The sequence below is a fragment of the Pelobates fuscus genome, chromosome 7 (genome assembly GCF_036172605.1).
Source record: "Pelobates fuscus isolate aPelFus1 chromosome 7, aPelFus1.pri, whole genome shotgun sequence".
NCBI lineage: Eukaryota > Metazoa > Chordata > Amphibia > Anura > Pelobatidae > Pelobates > Pelobates fuscus.
This window is the reverse complement of record NC_086323.1, coordinates 60,775,631-60,796,252: the sequence shown is the minus strand read 5'-3', so window position 1 is coordinate 60,796,252 and position 20,622 is coordinate 60,775,631. Positions and strand designations below refer to the sequence as shown.

General features: G+C 41.1%; 1 protein-coding gene across 2 annotated transcripts in view; it reads left to right on the top strand.

Moving 5' to 3' along the window:
• Positions 1 to 20,622, top strand: part of DPYD (dihydropyrimidine dehydrogenase) — a 968,764-nt gene that overhangs the window by 350,483 nt on the left and 597,659 nt on the right. For both annotated transcript variants that reach the window (XM_063428340.1, XM_063428339.1), the window contains one exon: positions 2,081 to 2,168. In XM_063428340.1, coding sequence (XP_063284410.1) covers positions 2,081 to 2,168 — 88 coding nt within the window. The remainder of the gene's footprint in view (positions 1 to 2,080; positions 2,169 to 20,622) is intronic.

Below are 20,622 nucleotides of genomic sequence, written 5' to 3'. Positions count from 1 at the left end.
GTGATTATAGTGTGCCTTTAAGATCTGATTATCACATGGAATGACATGACGGTTGTGGCGGAACCAGCCTCACCACTGGGCATTGTAGAAGACTGAATGCCAGCCTCCTGCCCAGTGACTATGGCCCCATGTTGAAATGCTTGATTTTCCCCTGCAAAGACGCGAAAGCCTGGTCATTCTGTACTTTCCCTATGTGACCAGTGTTTCCCCAGATAGCTATGCCATGGAGCCCATTCGTATAACGCAAGACTATGTGAAAGACTTTGGCTCCATGGCAATTGAACTGTATGTATGTGATCTGAGCGCCATTCAGTCATAATGTGCGCTCAGATCTAAGCTATCTTGGGATATGTTGAATGTACCGGTTTTATGCAATAGCTGCACAGTTATATATTTTTATGTATTTTATTGTATTTTGCTACCATGTGGCTAATGGAGTTTTGCCTCTGTCCTTGGAGATAATTGGATTACTTCCCAATTATCTCCAGGATAGAAGTCTCTGTGAAACTGGTTTTGGGCAGAAAAGCCATGCTTCATTTGGTCTAATAGGACTTTCCCTTAACTTTTTAACCACTGAACCGATTGCCCTGATTTTTGAGTATGTGTATGTTTCAAGCATGCTGATTCTGAAAATGTATGGCACGTATATTTTGGAAGTTATTAATATTTTGTAAAAACTGTATTTCTCTGTCTGTGATAATTATATTACCCATTGTGTTCAGTAATCATATCACAGGCAGAGGGGAGGATTTTGTGTGGGAGTGTCTGAGTGTATTGTACGGATTGATTGGTTGTATTTCAAAACCCTGTGGGCAGTACTATGTTTGTGGATTGTGAATAAAAGAGGCTGTATGTGCCAGTACAGTCAGTTCTGCTTGACCTCAAAACGAAGTGTCGTCTTGTTATTGGGGGAATTGGATTGTATGCTGATTGCCAGGGGTGTAAGCTGATTGTATGCTTTTCCTGTTCAGCTGTTTACAGCATTCATATTCTTGAGAGCATTCATATGCTTCTCCGGTTCGGTGGTTGTGGTGTCTGCTGCAGTGCTTGGAGTCCTCAGGAAGCGCTAGAAGCATCCTTCAAAGGAGGTACCCAGTCGGGGTGCCCGTCGATCCGTTACAGTTAAATAGAGTTCAATGAGATTTTGAATGTTTTATTCAATGGTGTAATTAACAAAGAAGTGACAGCTCTCCTTTGATTTGACAGTACTCTCCTCACCTACTTGGAGTATGAAGAAGATAATACTGTGTAGTGAAACCGATATTGAGTTAGCATGAGCATGTTGATGGTGACCTTACATTAAAACCAAAATGTATCACCTAGAATATCATTCTTGGGACTGCTTTGTTGATCTCTGACAGGGACATAGAAATAAACTACTCTGAAATCTTGCTCCTAGGGCCACCACACCATGTCTAACGGAAAAGAAGAAATCTCATAGTACGTGGTTTAGCAACCTTCAGCACTCCAAATCTTGTAGACTACATTTCCTTTGATGCTTTACTAACATCATGGCTGTAAAGGCATTATGGGAGATGTAGTCCAAAATATATGGAGTGCCGAAGGTTACCTACCTCTGTCATAGTTGATCATTTGAAATTCTGATACAAATTTTTCTTGAGCCTTTCTCCTCCTCCTTTCTATATAAAAAACAAAACCAGGATATTACACAATTTAATTTTATTGTGAATGCTCTAATCATCTTTTCAATTTAGTGTTTCCTGTGCGTAATTCTATGGTGCTACAAGATTTGCAGTTTACCTTACATAACCCCCTTTAAAACAGAAAAATAAGATTTTTTTTTCCTGCTTCTTTATGCTGCAAAAATATGGTTAGAGATATTAAACGTCTGCTCCTTTCATATGCTGTGCAATGTTGGAAATGGAAAGCAGAACTTTTATTCTAATCACATTTTAATGAGCGGTTTGCAAATCATATTACCTCTCCTCTTTGTATTCTCTCTCCTGTCTTGATCTCCTTCAGGCTTTAAAAGTTTTTAGTCTGTTTCCAAACACACTTCATTGTTATTAGGTTATATTGCATTAGTTTTCCTAATTGGCAATGCATTTTCTTTTATAAGGTAATTGAGGGCAAGGGCCTGGGAATAAATGGAATGAGCATCCAGACTCTTAAAGAAGAAGGTTTCGCAGCAATATTCATTGGTATTGGTAAGTAACTGTGGTCAATATTAGTGTTAATACCCCAGACGAGTGGTTTTCAATAGTTGTCAGAGCTTTTTTGAAATATAATCACAATAAACACAAAGCATAGCAGTTCATTGCTTTCATGTAATGTGTGGATCACTTTAATGTACCTACAGTAAAATATGTTGTGCTATTTTACTAACTAAAAGGGATTTAATAAAAGTCAGGGCTGGTACTACCGTGGGAAAAAGTGGGGAAACTTTAATGCGTTTTAAAGGTTTGGTTTCATTAATGTGCTGCATTTTTTTGCATTCTGAATGCAGCATTCTTCATGTTTTTCAGAATGCTGCATGGTAAGCGTGCCTAGTTAGCTAAACCCCCTCACTACAGAAAAATATTTTCTTATCAAACGTATGCACACAGCTCAGCCATTGGCAGTACTCGCTGATCTGAACTACAAAGCAACCTGCATTAGAAGGAGAGGACACACAAGAGACATGTAGTAAGCATATCACTACCTGTTTGTAGTTTCTCTATCAGTGCTGCTAGGAGCCCAGCTGTGTTCATGCATGTGAGAGGAGGCAGGCAGCAGAGGTCAGAAGTCAAACCAACCTGTAACAGTTTGATTACTTAAATTGGGAAGGCATACTGCAGTGGATATGGTGCTTAGTGTTTTTTTTTTTTTTTTTTTAAAGAACATAAATTATATAATTATTAAACGGCTGCTGCAACTATGAAATGTAAGAAGGAAATTAGAATGGATTACCACAGTAGAATACGTTAGCCCCCCCTGTAGAAAAATAAATACTTGTTTTAACTTATTGACGATGCACAATGCATTCAGTGTATTATTTTTATTATCATTATTATTAGAAAGTATATAGCACCAACTTTTTCCGCAGCGCTTTTGCAATATTGTAAAGTTGGAAATCCATCAATAAATGAGACAATTGCAAAATTGTACAGTTACAATGTGTTAATGAGGATCCTGCTCAATCAAGAGGAATCTATAGGTAAAACATTTGGCTACACATCCATTTTTTTTCCAATGTTTAGAAAATAATAGCTGAAATTTAAAAAATAAAATAAAAATAAAAATAAAATAACGCCTGACAATGTTCACCTTTAAAGTCTGCGATGAAACAAAATGAAGTTTACATCATTTTCAAGAGTTTGCAATGCTATTGCATGGTCATTTTTAAAATCTGCCTGATGAACTGTGACAATCTAACTTTATCCTAATATTTGTCAGTCAGCAGACAACAGATGGTAAACCGTTTTCTGGGTTTCATCAATTTGTAATACTAATCTTCTTAATAAAGGAGCTTCACCAACAATGTAGTAGCAGAATTTTACGTATCAACCACAACACTGGGTTAAAGATTACACAAGAATATCCAGTGGTATAAAATCAATCACGGAAGGTCTAAAGAGAGCTGTGGAGAAATAACAGGTTGGAGCTATTGGCTGGCAATTAAGGTAGGGGGAGTGACTGGAAAGTGACATTTCCAATCACAATTTGACACTGGGCTGAAGCAATCAGCAAATGATCACTTACATCCTATGTGTATTACAGGAGAGCAATATAAAAGAGAGAACAAAGAGAGAGAGAGTGACAGAAGGGGGGGGAGGGGGGAATCACTGAAGTGTCTCTCTTATATACAACCTTAAATAGGCTATAAGCAGGTCACAGGCAGAGGAGATAGAATGTGAGAGCTTTTGAAATTAACACAAGAGAGCAAGTCCAAGATAATAACCAAAGGATTGAGACAGGAATCATCTTGGTGGGGTGGGGTGCAAACCTAAAGAAATAGGGACAAAGACACTATAGCGTTAGGAATATAGTTTTGTATTCCTAACGCTTTAGTATTCCCTTAAAAGAAGAAGGTGCCTCTCATAAAAAAAGATTAAAGGACCACTCTAGTGCCAGGAAAACATACTCGTTTTCCTGGCACTAGAGTGCCCTGAGGGTGCCCCCACATTCTATTAACATGTCACAGAAAGTTATGTTTATATTTTAAGTTTTAAGGAAGAGCTCTAACATCCTCGGGTACTTCTAAATGTGTGAGTTAAAAAACAGGGTGCAAGATAGTGCTGAGAATGGACAACAGCCCTAATTTTCGGTTGGTCCCTGCTCAGATCTCAAGTTGGTTTTAGCTCATCTTATGTCATTACAAAAAGAACTAGACCATTTGCATATCAGACTGACCCAACCAAAAGGGCAGTCCAGATCCAAAATGCAGGCCGGCTCTCTGCACAAGAGATACAGCAACCCAAGACAATTGTTTCAGCCTTGTTAGGCCTCGTCAGTAAGGTATAGCTGATACCAATCTAGGCACCATGAGCACTTCTAAATGTGTGTATCAGGGCCAGCCTTATAAGTGTTCCCACTAGCAACAATTTGTCATCCCATATGAAATCTTTGTCTTTTTGTTATATAAGAGTTTTTCCTTGATATCTGGCAGCTAGTTAACAAGCTTCTTGCTTATCTCAGGAGATGTCACCAATTTTTTGCTCTCAGAGGCGGCTCTCTAATTAGGCGGTTTAGGCGGCCGCCTAAGGCCTCGCGCTGGCTGGGGCCTCGCGGCCGCCTAAACCGCCTGTGGGCAGAGTGTGTCAGGTCCTCGGTCACTGACCGAGGACCTGACACCAGGAGGGGGCCCGGCGGCTTGCCCGGTATGCCACCGGGTGCGAGGCCCCTCCTGGCTGCCCGGCCACCATCGCAGACACTGGTCTGCAGCTCCGCAGTGTGCAGAGCTGCAGACCATGTGACTTGCGAGAATTGGCCAATCAGAGCGTTGCCGCGGGTTACCACGGCAACGCTCTGAAATCTCGCGAGACTACATGGTCTGCAGACCGAGAGCAGTGGCCATCGGACCACCAGGGATCCCACTGGACCACCAGGGAAATCAAGGTAGGCTCTCCCTCCCATCACCCCCCAACACACTCAGCCTCACCCCCCCAGTCACCATCACCACACTCAGCCTTACCCCCAGCCTCACCATCCCCCCACCACCCTCACCACCCTCAGCCTCACCACCATCACCCCCACCACCCTCAGCCTCACCACCCCTAGCCCCCACCACCCTCACCATCACCCCCCACCACCCCTAGCCCCCACCACCCTCACCACTACCACCACCACACTCAGCATCACCCCCCCTCAGTCTCACCCCCAGCCCGCCTCAGCCTCACCCCACCCCACACCACCCTCAGCCTCACCTCCCACCACCCTCAGCCTCACCCCCCCACCACCCTCACCATCACCCCCACCACCCCTAGCCCCCACCACCCTCACCACCCTCCCCACCACCCTCAGCATCACCCCACTCAGTCTCACCCCAGCCCCCCTCAGTCTCACCCCAGCCCCCCTCAGTCTCACCCCAGCCCCCCTCAGCCTCACCCCCACCCCCCTCAGCCTCACCCCCCACCCCCCTCAGCCTCACCCCCCACCCCCCTCAGCCTCACCCCCCACCCCCCTCAGCCTCACCCCCCACCCCCCTCAGCCTCACCCCCCACCACCCTCACCATCACCACCCTCACCATCACCACCCACCACCCTCACCATCACCTCCCCCCACCACCCTCAGCCTCATCCCCCACCACCCTCACCATCACCCCCACCACCCTCAGCCTCACCACCCCCCACCACCCTCACCCCCACCACCCTCAGCCTCACCCCCACCACCTTCAGCATCACCCCCCACCACCCTCAGCCTCACTACCCCTAGCCACCACCACCCTCAGCCTCACCCCCCGACCACCCTCAGCCTCACCACCACCCTCACCATCACCACCCACCACCCTCACCATCACCTCCCCCCACCACCCTCAGCCTCACCACCCTCACCCTCACCCCCCACCACCCTCACCTTCACCCCACCACCCTCAGCCTCACCACCCTCACCCCCACCACCCTCAGCCTCACCCCCCTCACCATCACCCCCCACCACCCTCAGCCTCACCCCCCTCACCATCACCCCCCCACCACCCTCAGCCTCATAGGGTCTCAGACAAAAACGCAAACATGTTCAGAGACCTACATTCACACACACAAGGATACTCTTTGTCAGACACACTCTCAGGCCCATACACAGGTAGACAGTGCATCAATGTGTATATGTGACACTTTTTTTTGTTAGTGGGGCCTCATGTTTGCATTTCGCCTAAGGCCTCATAAAGTCTAGAGCCGCCTCTGTTTGCTCTGCTTCTGAGGGGAAATAGGAAGGAGTACGTTCTCCAGTTTCACAGCTCCACCACCACTTGACACCAAGAACAGCATACCAAAGCAAGCCTCTCTCTTTCTGTCTCTCTCTCCCACTCCTTTTTCCTTCTAGTACATCTCAAGGAAACATCACTTATCATTTTTTTTTCTTTTATGTTTAAATGTGCTATATCTTTAATCGATCAACTACTGATACTAGATATACCTTTCGTAATAATGTTCAGAAGTAAAACACTGGTTTGTAAACCATTATGCATTTCACCACATTTCAATTTATCAGTATTCTTTTAAACATCAGTGAAGTCAGTCCTTAAGACATATTATTTTATCATAGTAGAAAACTGCATGCACCAACCCATAGAACTCTCATCCCAACAATATACATAACAACAGGGTAAAAAAAGCATTTTCAGCACAAGATCTTGTAGAATACATCAAAATAGGCTCCTGAGCATGAAGTATTTGCACATTTTGAATTCTACTGATCAAATAAAGAAAAAAATTCAAGTGGATTTCAGTAAATTTATTTTCCTATAAATATGCCACAAACATAGTATTGGAGGAATTTATTAATGTAATATAGACATTATGGGAAATATCTATAAAAGGCTTCTACACAGCTGGAACACTGTGCTATATTTTATTTTATATGTTGGAAATATCCTACAGTTATTGCCATTGAGAAACCATTTTCATTCCAAGTAATAATGGATTTTGTTTCTCAAAAGCTAGAGCTTTTTTTTTTCTTTCTTAAAAGAGAAATAAGGAAAGAGATGTCTTTATTTTTATAGCACTTGCCTATCTAAGGACATGTCAAAAGAAATGTTTATTTGCAAATAATATACAATGCATTTTGCACTATATTACACTACTTGCCAAATATTAAATGGCATCAAATATAGAATTCTCCTATCTTGTCACTTTCATTTTAGAAACGTCCTCCAGCGTCCCTTGTCAAATGAGACGGTTGCTAGAAGTTTATTTGATAAACTCTTCCTCTCCATTACTGTAAGAGTTATTGGTTTAGCTTTTTGTTGCACTCGTAGTATTTACTATTGCGTGTTTGTTTGTTTTTGGTTTTTTGAACACTCTATGATATCCTTGTACTACCCATTACTAGAAGATCATTGGTACAGCTCTGTAATGAACCTTTACTGAGTTTTTTACACTCTTATGCCAAGATATTATTTAATGAGAGATTGTAACACACTTATACATCAAGCTTCCGTGAGTAAAATTGGGCTGGTGTATGGTCAGGGCTCCCAACTGTCCCACTTTTGGTGGGACATTCCTGATTTTCGGGTCCTGTTCCACGTTCCCGATGCATTTCTCTGGCATCCTGGGACACCAGGGAACTGTCCCTGCACTCACCTTTTGCAGAGGGCATCATGACCATACAGAAAGCACTTCAGCAGTACTCTCTGAATGGTTATGCATATTGGGTTCTGCCAAGAGGATGTCTGGCATTGCTGGCATGCTTGAGAACAGACTAACAATCCCCTTGAGCAGGTGGGAATGTCTACTTCCCAGGCAGGCCTGCCCATTATGGGCATGTTGCCCTTTGAAAGCCCACCCACCAATACCAATTTGAGATAGCAAATGCTGTTTTCAAATCACCTAATGTTCGTTTTAAGATTCTGTCATACAGTATTTCTTCAGCCCTAAAAAAGAGAGGAAATCACTTGAAAAAGCTTGGCTTCTAAATATTTTATCTTCGTCCTATAAAAATGTATAATTGCATATTGCAATACTTTGGTTATTTTTTGTATATATATATATATATATCACCAGAAAAATGAGAGGTGCACTCCCAGATTTGAAGATTAAGCTTGATTTATTGCGATTTATTTAACTGTATGAAATACATAGTTCCAAGGATTGTGTTTCGTCCTTTATAAGGTCTTTTTCAAGATCAGAACATGTAATTATTAAACAGTGCAAATATATACATATTGCAAATAAACACGTACCAATCAAAAGTGCAGTGACTCGCCACCACCCGATCGTGAACCCAGAAGTGAGTAAGACCACGTGTGACGTCATTCCGTAATGTCTCTACCGTGGATTGTTAGAGCAACTAGGCAACAGTAGTGCTAGGCAACCAAATGCCTGTGTGTATAACTATGAGCATTAACTAGTAGTGATGTCGCGAACATGAAATTTTCTGTTCGCGAACAGCGAACGCGAACTTCCGCAAATGTTCGCGAACGGGCGAACCCGGCGATCTGCCATAGACTTCAATAGCAGGCGAATTTTAAAACCCACAGGGACTCTTTCTGGCCACAATAGTGATGGGCCCCCACCCACCTGAGCGGTGGGTGGGGGCCCTAAACAAGAATAAGGGGGGACCTAATGTCCTCCCCCTGGCCCCCACCCCTGAGCAGTGGGATGGGCCCTAAACACAAATTGGGGGGGGACCTAATGTCCTCCCCCCTGGCCCCTCCCCTGAGTGGCGGGTGGGTGCCCTAAATACCAATAGGGGGGACCTATTGTCCTCCCCCGGCCCCCACCCCTGAGCGGCGGGTGGGGGCCCTAAATACCAATAGGGGGGACCTAAATACCAATAGGGGGGACCTATTGTCCTCCCCCCTGGCCCCCACCCCTGAGTGGCGGTAGGGGGCCCTAAATACCAATAGGGGGGACCTATTGTCCTCCCCCCGGCCCACACCCCTGAGCGGTGGGTGGGGGCCCTAAATACCAATAGGGGGGAGACCTAATGTCCTCCCCCCGGCCCCACCCCTCAATTTGTGTTTAGGGCCCCCACCCACCACTCAGGGGTGGTGGTCAGGGGGGAGGACAATAGGTCCTCCCCCGTTTTTTACTTTAGGGCCCCCACCCGCTCAGGGAGGGGGGGACCCTTTTTTATTGTCACTGTTTAATAGACATACCCCTACTCACAGTATTGCGAGTAGGGGCACAATTTACTAATACTAAGTAATTTTTACTTAGTATTAGTAAATTTGGCTGAAAGACCACAAAAAAATGAATGCAGCTTCAGAATTAATTTAAATTGTATGCTATCTAGGAGGTGGGAGGGTCTGGGAGGGAGGGTCTGCTGCTGATTGGCTGGAATGTGTCTGCTGACTGTGAGGTACAGGGTCAAAGTTTACTCAATGATGACGAAAAGGGGGCGGAACGAACATCGCATATGTTCGCCGTCCGAGGCTAACGCGAACACGCGATGTTCGCCAGGAACTATTCGCCAGCGAACCGTTCGGGACATCACTATTAACTAGCTCTTCCAGGATAGAGGATATTGAAGGTATCTCTGAGGCTACGTCATGAGCTACAAACCAGTTGTGGAAAAAAAATGTATGTGTATTAAAGTGTAAAAGTGAAAGTGAAGAGAAGTCCTCGAGATACCAAAATTAAAATGAAAAAAGATACACTGAATAAAGATAATGATTGATTTGGTTACAGTGACCATCACTAAGTGGTTCTGGGAAACTTAGAGTGGCTATGTCCAAATAATATTTAATATCTACAATGGGCAGAGCAGGGAAAAAAATGCATGCTTAGTGTCAAAAAATGAATTCAAGCAAGTGTGCCCAAACATAGCAACTAATTATAGTGTGCTTAGAACATATAAAGAGTTTATAAAACAAAATACTGCATACAGTAACAGTAAACAAACCAAGAGGAAATACATTCTTATTATAAGTTGAAAAAATTAGTTGAAGAAATAAGTACACGTGTGTACCAAAGCCAAGCCACCCACAAGTGTGTGCTAAGAACGTATGTAAAGTTAGAAAAAAGTATCACATTGGTACTATGAATAAAACAAGGAAAACAAGGAAAATTGCATGTTTATGTAATTTAGGAGTTAATTCAAAAGTATGTACACAAGAGTAACAACTTAAACAGGTGTATCCTTCATGTATATAAAGTTACTGACATTTTTTTTACCCTATAGTACAGTAACAATAAATGGAACCAGGAGAAAAACATGTGAAGGATTATGCAGAAACACTGTTTCAGTATTATTATTGAAAATAACTTCTCTAATGAGTTATTATATATATATATATATATATATATATATATATATATATATATATATATATATATATATAATAAAAAGGTTAAAAAAGAATATATAAATACTCTGACTGCATTTATAGGAACATAGAGAATATTATATTTTCATTCAAACCATTGGGGGATACTGTGTTTAAGTGGTGTATCCAGTATGCCTCACCTTGCAACAATATTTTAGATCTGTCTCCTCCACGGGGTTAAAGGGGGACATGATCAATGGCAATGAAACGTGAGATTCTTAACACCTCCTATAGAATATCTTATGAAGTTTTTTTAAATATTGCCCTTACTTGCAACTACTTCAAATTTGAAGATATCTTTTACCTACAAACATCTGGAACAGCTATGGGGGCGGCGATGGCTGCTTCGTATGCTAATGCATATATGTTCGGCTTTGAACAGAAATTCATTCTATCGGAATATCAACATAAGCTTCTCAAATACCTACGATTTGTGGACAACACGTTCTTAATTTGGAAAAGAACCTCTGAGGAACTTTGTGACATGGTGCAACAGATCAACACCGGTCAAACTGTCCTTTAATTGGCACCATGAATCCATACAATTTCTGGATGTCACGGTATTCAGGAAAGACAACACCATTGGAAAATTAACCAATTGCAACACTTTATTACAAACAACAAGCTTCCATCCCCAGCAATTCAAAGATTCCCTCCCGATATCTAAATTCCTCTTTTGTTTTGAGGTATAACAGTGAAATAAATAACAAAGAGACCCAACTACAACAGATGTGGGATAGGTTCCATGAAAGGGGTTATCAGCTTCAAATGCTATCAATTGCCAAAACCAAGGCTATTGAACGATATCAAGAGAAAATACAGTTTAAGAAATCCACCCCATCCAAAGAGAACAGAATGTTCTTACCTCTGACTTACCACATGGATACCCAGAAGATTCGTGGATCTATTCATAAACATTGGGATATTTTACAGTCGGATAAAAATTTACCAGCCAAATTCCACAACAAACCGATCATTAGCTACAAAAGGAACAAGAACCTCCGTGATCTATTGGCCAAAGGAGACCCGGTACATTGTTACAGAAAATCGACCATTCAGGTCAAATTAGGGTGTTTCAAATGCTCAGACTGTGTTACTTGCAGCCATATGATCGGGGGCAACACCTTCGTGCACCCACATAGTAGCAAGAGATACCCCATTAACCCCTTAAGGACCAAACTTCTGGAATAAAAGGGAATCATGACATGTCAGACATGTCATGTGTCCTTAAGGGGTTAAGCAACATATTACGTGAACAACAGATCACGTTATCTACTTAATTACCTGCCCACGTGGACTAGCATATGTTGGAAAGACCAATCTGCCACTCAGAGACCGCGTTCGAGGACATAGTTCTACTATCAACACTGCATACCACGATGAAAAAACTGATAAACCTGTTGCTAAACACTTCTTGTTGATGGGTCATCATCTCCCATCTTTACGTTTTATTACCATTGATCATGGGATCATGTCCCCCCTTTACCCGTGGGGGAGACAGATCTAAAATCTGGTTGCAATGTGAGGCATACTGGATACATATTAATAATCAGCATACTTTACTTACAAACATACCCAAAATTCAGCTAATTCCATCCAGGGGTTAAAGAGTTAGCTGGAAGTCCTTTATGACCTACCGCAAGCACATTTCCCTGCCCAAAACAGTTCCACAGATTCAGGCTGTGTGGTCAGTCTATTTCTGCCCTGAAAATTTACAAAGTCCCGTCCGAAGGCGCCGTTTGAGTCGTCGAACTCACTTCGACTTGTGTCGAAGTGAAACCAGGGTTGTTTCCGTGGTGTTTTATTGTCTACCAGAGGTCTGTTTTATACCCAGAAATGACAAAGTCCCATTTGAACGTGTGTTCGAATCTTCGAACGGGACTTAGTCTCCAGCCGCAGTGTCGAAGGGTAGGGAAAGGTAAAGCTCACCGCGTTCGACTGGATTAAAATGGCCGCCGCCACGTGTTCGACTGTAATGGCGGCCACTTCGACGACTTCGGCACTTCGACGGCTTCGGCACTTCGACTGCATTTGAAGTGCCAGTTCAAAAGTTGGAACACTGCTCCCAAGTATTAAAAGGGCCAGGAACAGCATACAAACATCCATTGGGCCCAAATACAAGTCTCAAAGGGCAATAGCTTCTAAGGCCATAGTCGCAGGGCAGGAGGCTAGCAATAAGTCCTCTCCAATGCCCAGTGGCAAATGGCAGTTTGTCACAGTGATGGTCACTGGGACCGAATAAATCATTATCTTTATTCAGTGTATCTTTTTTCATTTTAATTTTGGTATCTCGAGGACTTCTCTTCACTTTCACTTTTACACTTTTACACTTTGATACACATACGTTTTTTTTTTTTTCCCCATGATTGGTTTGTACCTCAGAGATACCTTCAATATTCTCCATCCCGGAAGAGCCAGTTAATGCTCATAGTTACACACATGGGCATTTGGTTGCCTAGAACTACTGTTGCCTAGTTGCTCTAACAATCCATGGTAGAGACATTACGGAATGATGTCACACGTGGTCTTCACTCACTTCCGGGTTCACGATTGGGTGATGGTGAGTCACTGCACTTTTGTTTGGTAACTGTTTATTTGTAATATGTATATAGTTGCACAGTTTAATGATTACATGTTCTGATCTTGAAAATGACCTTATAAAGGTCGAAACACCGATCCTTGGAACTATGTATTTTTCACAATAAATCATGCTTAATCTTAAATTCCAGGAGTGTACCTCTCATTTTTCTGGATATATATTTGTTTGTGGGTTTCCACCCTGGTCATAACTTATATTACTACAGTAAGGAAGAGTGCAAAACAGTGGCGTACACACAATCCATGGGGCCCTGGTGCAAAACTGATCCGTGGGCCCCCCTGCCCTCTCCCCTCTCGCCTCTACCCTAAACCTCTCCTCCCTGACCGTGCCCCCCCCAACACATACATACAGACACAAAAACATACACACAGACAGACACATACATACATATATACACACATGCAGACACATACATACAGAAACACACACATACAGACAAATACAGAGACACACACATACAGAGATACAAACACACAGAAAAAAGACAGACACACACACATACAGAGACACACATGCATACAGAGACACACATATACACATTCAGCCACACACAAAACAGAGACACACATACATACATACAGAGACACACATACAGAGACACACATACACATATAGACACATACATACACACACACACACACACACACAGAGACAGAGACAAAGACACACACATACATAAATACAGAGACACAGACACACACCCATTCTTACAGAGACACACACACATGCAGAGACACACACACACACATACACAAAATGTTTCCCACCTTTTGTAACTTTCCCTGGGGTACAGTGGTGGCTCCTCCTTCCTGCTTTCTCCCGCGCGGGCTCTCTGTATGCTGGGAGGAGTGACCGGGGAGTCACTTCCTCCTAGCAGTGATGTAATCACAGCATGGGCCACCAGATGGACCCCTTAACATGCGGCCCCGGCGGTTTGCCACCGGGGCCGCAAAACACGGCAGCTGGTACCTGGTCGTGGGGGTCTGCAGGGCTGCCGGGGCCCCTGGAGTGATGGGCCCGGTCGCAGCTGTTTTGGATTTATATGCATATATATATATATATATATATTTGTATATATGCACCAAGATATATTGTTGAGTAGAAAAGCTACTGCACATTTTATAGATAATAATGAATATTGCATTGCTTGTAAGTTGCCAATAAATAATGTTTAGTGTTCGTGTCTGCTGTATAGCCATTTTTTTCCCCATAAATATTTGATGAATAGCAAATTTTTGACTGGTGCATTAAGAGCTCATTGCTAATTTTATCCCTCTCTTTTTAATCTTTTGTTTTTTTTCCATCATCTGAGAAGATGATTCTAACTTAGCAGACAAAAAGCTTGAAATAAATGCAAGCATTTGTGTAGCTAATGTGTTCAATGGTGCATCTAAAAAATCAATTTCTAAATTAAAATTATCATAGTTTATTAATTTACTCCTTCAGAACTAAAGCAATGTGTATATATAACACTGTGTAACAAGAAAGAAAACATCATTATTCATGAAGCACTGTTACATTTTTTTGCTTCAGTTACCGTTCTTTAAATAATGGTACAATTTATTATGCTTATACGGAATGCACTTGCTGATGATATCAATGATGATATTATGAAATATATAAATATAATAAATTACATGACCTGCCAGCAATTTAAATAAGCCGATCATACTTTCAGATTGTGATCTTCCCTTGATTAGTGGGAGTTACACTCCCAGGCTGCAGATGTAGGCATTTATCTTGGTCCTCTCCCATTGATGGTATTCCTCCTCTTCCAGAGCTGAGGAGATGGAAATAACTTAGTGTTGTTTTCTCTTCTAGTTTTCCGACATATCATTATTGGGACAGGGGCTTAATTAAAGGGGATCTGTTGCTTCCAATGATTTTTGATATTATGTCTACTGACCTGACAACTCCATTTTAGTTCTCTGCCAATCATTGCTGTATGTTATGTCTTTTGTGTATGGCAGTCAGTTTAGAGGAAACATAAGGTGAAGAGTTAAAGGGACATTATAGATAGCAGAACAACTACAGCTTATTGTAAAGTTAGTCTATTCAGACATTTTAATGTAAACACTGCCTTTTCATAGAACACTGCCTTTTCAGAGAAAAGACTGTGTTTACATTCCGGCCTTGGAAGACCTCTACTGGCCACTCCTCAGGTGGCCACTAGAGGTGCTGCCTGGGTCAGTGCTACACAGTGTGTTCCTTTAAAATGAAACAATGTTTTTTCTGATTTCCTCATTTGCCAAGATGGTCCATGCCTTTACTTGTCTGAACTGTATTAAAATTTAATTTGTTAAATCTTTAATATAAATATAAAGGAACACCATAGGCACCTAGGCCACTTTATCTTTTTGAAGTGGTCAGGTGAAGTGTCACTGTTTTCTTAATCCTGAAATGTAAAACTTTGCAATTTCAGAGAATCTTCAATGTTTACATTGCAGTGCTAGTTCCACATCCACTAGAGGTGCTTCCTGATCACTAATGGAGTTAAACGCGGTGACATTACGTGTGATATCCTCACCTTGTGCAAGAGGTCATCTAACATTTAAAAGTATCCATAGGAAAGCATTGATGGAATTATTTCCTATGGGGAAGCTTTAATGGGAGTGTGATGCTCGCTGGGTGTGCACAGTAGGTTCCTCCATCTGTATGAGGTCACTGGAGGAGGAGACCTATCAAGTTCAAAGGGAGACACAGCGCTGGAAAGAGATACATTGACAAAGGGTTTTTAACCCTTTATTCATGGAGGGGAGGGGTGCAGACCTAAAGAAATAGGGACAAGGACACTATAGTGTTAGGAATATAGTTATATATTCCTAACGCCTTAGTATTCCCTTAAAAGAAGGTCCCTTTCTTAAAAAAAAGATTAACGCACATTATTGGTAATTTTGTAATCATTATTTAATGGTGTAAATTCCAGAGAAGTGACATTTCGCATATATTTCTGGCAGACCTGGACTTGTCTTAGTGCTGCCTTAAGATTTAAGGAGCCTAGCACTAACCTTTATTTAAAAAAAAAAAAAAAATCATGTAAAAAGCAACAGATTTCTGAATTATGTAGTGGGGGCAAAGGCGACTTGACCTTTTGTCAGGTGTGGTTTATTGTGTGGTCTTCAAAGCTGCTCAAATGGCATTAGTTTCTCATAACAGACTGCTTACTGTTGAGTATTTTATACATATTCAAAGTGTTTTGTCCGTCCTTAAATATTAACATTAAATATGTTCTTTGCAGGCACTATACTGTAGCAGTACTTACCTGTGCCGTGTGCGAACACTCTTGCATCCACACCCGCGGCTTGATCACTATGTATTCTGAGGGGGCTGCATGAACCGACTGTAATGAAGGTCGCGCAGCCTGTTGCGTGTAATTAAGAGCACTGCTCGCCATACGAGCACACTCTTAAAGGGTACATGGGAGCCCCAAGTAGTTTCTTGCTCCCATTGGTCCGCGTCATTCTGGCACCCCCATGCACGCACGTTTTGGGGGCGCAGGCATGGAATGGACAAATCAGTTTCTGTCCCAGTACCCTTTAGTGCGTTTTTTGAGCTTTTGTATTGTATTCTGCTATTGACTTTGGCTTTGTTTCTGACTCAGTGTTTATCTTTAACTCTTTCTTGTGTCGTTTGCCTGTCTGACTCATTACCGTGTACCTGACCCCGGCTAGTTCTCATTTCCGCTGTCTCTTTGTTATCCTGACCTCAGCTCGTTACTGACTACGCTTTTTCTTGTCCTATGTTAAGTCCTGCCATTATACGTTATTTCCCTGTCTTGTCCCTTGCTGTCCTGAATCCTGCATGTTGAGGATATTACACTGTGACATATACACACCAAATGGAAAGTTCTAGTCTTCTGAAACTGGTTTGAATAATTCACCTGATAACTTGCCAACTTTGAACTAGAAGTTCCAGGTTTGAAGTAAAAATAAGACTTATCAATGGACGTTTATTAAATGTATTATTTACCCCTGTTCACTCTTAATCTTTATATCTACACATGACAGCTAGCTATTGCCTTTGGTTTTAAACAAATTATAGGCTATATCCGTTTTTTCAATTAATGACTGATGCAGCATTTGGGTTCTGTCTGGATCAGTAGAAGCCATTTGAGGTTTATATGTTCAATGAAAGAAATATAATTTAGTGGAAAACAATACTTTATGAATTTCCTCTCAGCTCCTCTAACAAGTCACCATGAAAAATACAGAAAAGTTGCAGATGAATCTCATACCTCATTTTAGATGCTAGCAGGAATTGCAGTAGGTGGCTCACTTATTTCTCAAATCGTGTGGAAACATTTTGTTGCTATTGAACACATATCACGTGTAAGTAAAATTTGACTTTAATCTCTCCGAACCCGCATGCTGTCTGAAAAACATATGATTCAGTAATTATACACCGAATTTCTAGTAAAATTCCCCAGAATACACACAAAATATATAGATCGCTATATGATTATTTTTTTTGTTATTTGAAGTCAAGTAGGAATGACCTATCATCTATCTGGCTGCCTATCTATCTCTATCTAGATATCTTTCTCTCTCTCTCTATCTCTCTCTCTCTCTCTCTCTCTCTCTCTTTCTATCTATCTCAGTTGGGAAAGATCTAGCAATGTTGGATACATTATTCTTTGTCTGTAGGTGATCATTGCATTTATGAATATATTTGGAAGATAATATGTATTTATTCAGTCAAATATGGATGTTACAATAATTAATTTGAACATTTCTTAGAATAAAATGCTCTTATTTAATATTAACATGCGCGCAATGGTGTAGGGTCAGGGACTGAGAAGCGAATGGAAGTCAAAATGAAAATGAAGTGCTGTTTTCTCTTTAGCACTGGGCACTGATGGTAACAAATAATGTTTGATTAATGAGAAGCAGCCTTGCAGCAGGAGGAAACATCTGTAAGGGATGATTTATTATTTTAGAGGGTGCTAGATGCTTGCAGTATCTTGCAGATTTAAGTATGTGTGGCTGAATAAAATAAATTACATGCAACACGTGAAAAATGAAAGCACATTACTTGCAAAGGAGGTTTTGCAATCTAGGATTTTTTTTGTTCAAGTACACTTTGTCATAGGGGTTTTTAATGTGATTCTGAATATAAATCATTTAACTGCTTCATAAAATAAACTCAGTTGGAATTCTTACATCTATCATCTAGGACAGAAATGAAGGTTCAACTTAATGTGCTGTAACCTTCTTTAAGTGTTCAGAAAATAGCCTGGTGGTCAAAGAAATGTATGCACGTGTGTGTTCAAAGAAGATGTGAATTTAGATGAATAAATTACTGTGGGGAAAATAGCAATTCATGTTTAGCATCAGACTGTTTGGTAAAATATTCCAGGACATTTTATTCCTCAATTCTTTCTTTTATAGCAATAGTATGACCTTGGATGAAACTTACCTTTCAAATACTTTTTTTTTTTTTTTTTAGTCTTTATCTCTGCCTTTTCAGGTGGCATTCACTGTTAACTGTAAACAATGCAAACATAAGTGCTAGAATTAAATATGCAACGTTAGCTTAATGAAGCGGTTTTGCAGCATACAACACAACCCTGCAGTTTTATGGCGCAATTATTTGCTGTTTAGGAGGTAAATCATTTATGTTTCTGTTTATGCAACCCTAGCCAAAATTCGCTTAGCAGTGATTCCCTTGAACAAAAAGAATGGTTTTCAATCAGATATTACAGCAGGGTGTGTTTAATTTAGAAGTGCTTATCTTAGATTATGTTAATTTCACTTTAATCACACACACACACACACATACACACACACGACTGTTGCAATCTTCAATAGGATTTTTTTAAATGGGAACAATTCTAAATTAAACACACTGTGCAATAAAGGAAATGTAAATATTACATTTACATGAAGTTTGTAGGGAGTCTGTGTAAGTCACAGCCAGATGAGGTGTGACTAGGACTGCATAAACAAAGTGTTTTAACTCCTAAGTGGTAGACAATTAAGCAGTAAAGGTGCTTGCACATGATCTATACACCAAACCAATTAATTAAGCTAAGTTTGTTTTAGTGTTTAGAGTGTCCCTTTAAAATAGGTAAAATGTGTGTTTTAGGGAGCGTGACTTGGCTGCAGGGCAGAATGTCTGCATGAAATGAGAGCTATGTGTGAGATTTAGCACAAATCTAGCATACACTGTGATGGATTAGCTTATATCTCCAGGTGTATGTCAGAATTGAAGAGCAGACTCAAAGAGACAAAGCTGGTCAAGTTATAAGTCACAAAAGACTGCAAACTGCACACTGCACACTGAAAATGAGAGCCTCTCATCCATGAGTAACAGCCCACAATCACCCAAGATGGCAGACATGACTAGAAGCCACGCAGTGTTTAAAATGCTTGACCCTGAAACACATTAGCATCACCAATCAATCCCTTGCTCCAAGAGTTCCATATTAATATCAAAGCAGATATGAAAACACTTAAAAATGGGCTGAGTAGTTATAAAAAAAAATAATTACTAAAGTTATTGCCATGCCAGAAGATGGCTGGAAGATTCTTAAGCTGTGCCAGAAGATGCCATGCCAGAATATGGCTGGAAGATTCTTAAGCCCTGTGCATTGTAATCACAGGGGTAACCATACTGTTTTGAAGTCAAAGCTCACTAAGGAATGGACAACAATACTTGTTTCACCTGCCAGTGATAACATTATCTGGACAACTGTGCAGCCTACTGGAGAGGAGGTGGAAAAAGCAAGGAACATAAGAAGCGAGCAAAGGAGATAAGAAGGAAATAGTTAAATTGAATGAAAAAGAAGAAAAATCTGAGAAATAAATTGTTACTTTGCCTTTACATTCATGTTGAGTCCAACTTTAGCGACTACATGGGTAGTGTTGACTTTTTCTCTGGCTTTCCAGGAATTTATTTTTGGTCACTTGATGCTGCTCATTTTACCACCCAGAAACTTAAGCATCTGTGTTACAACCTCACTGTCTTCAACATTACACCACTGTATAACAGCGCTCCTATGGTCCCTTCAAGATCTAAATGAAGTTCCACAGCTGCTGTCCAGAGACTAGAAGATGGTTGCAACCAGGTTCTCACTGCTATCATGTCAGTTGTGTTTTTTTTTTAATTTATTTTTCTATATTCCTTTGTTCGATGTTTTCTTGCACACTTGTGTTATAGCTTAAAATTTTCTCTCTCATGCGCAAAGGCACCATTTATTTGGTATCCACAAATAGGGGAGGATACTTCACTAATCCCTGTTTATCTATTTCAAAACTATGCTAGCCAGGTGTCTTTTTTTAATATTGGAAATTGCCCTTTGCTCGTTTCATTATTATTATAGTTATAGTTTTGGGCTTATGTATTTGTATTTCTTTTTGTTTGTTTTTTTAATTGTAGTGGATAACAGTTCCATGCACTCTAGAACAAACACGTAATGCCCTTATGTGCAATAAGTCTCTTATTTCTCTCAATGTGAGAGGATTAAATACACCACGAGAGAAAACTATTGTTTGAAAAAGCTAGGAGACACAAGGCTCAAGTTGTGTGTTCAGGAAACTCTTCTGGCAAGAGGCAGGGAACCTGGATTCTTCAATAAATTGTACAGCAGGGCATTCC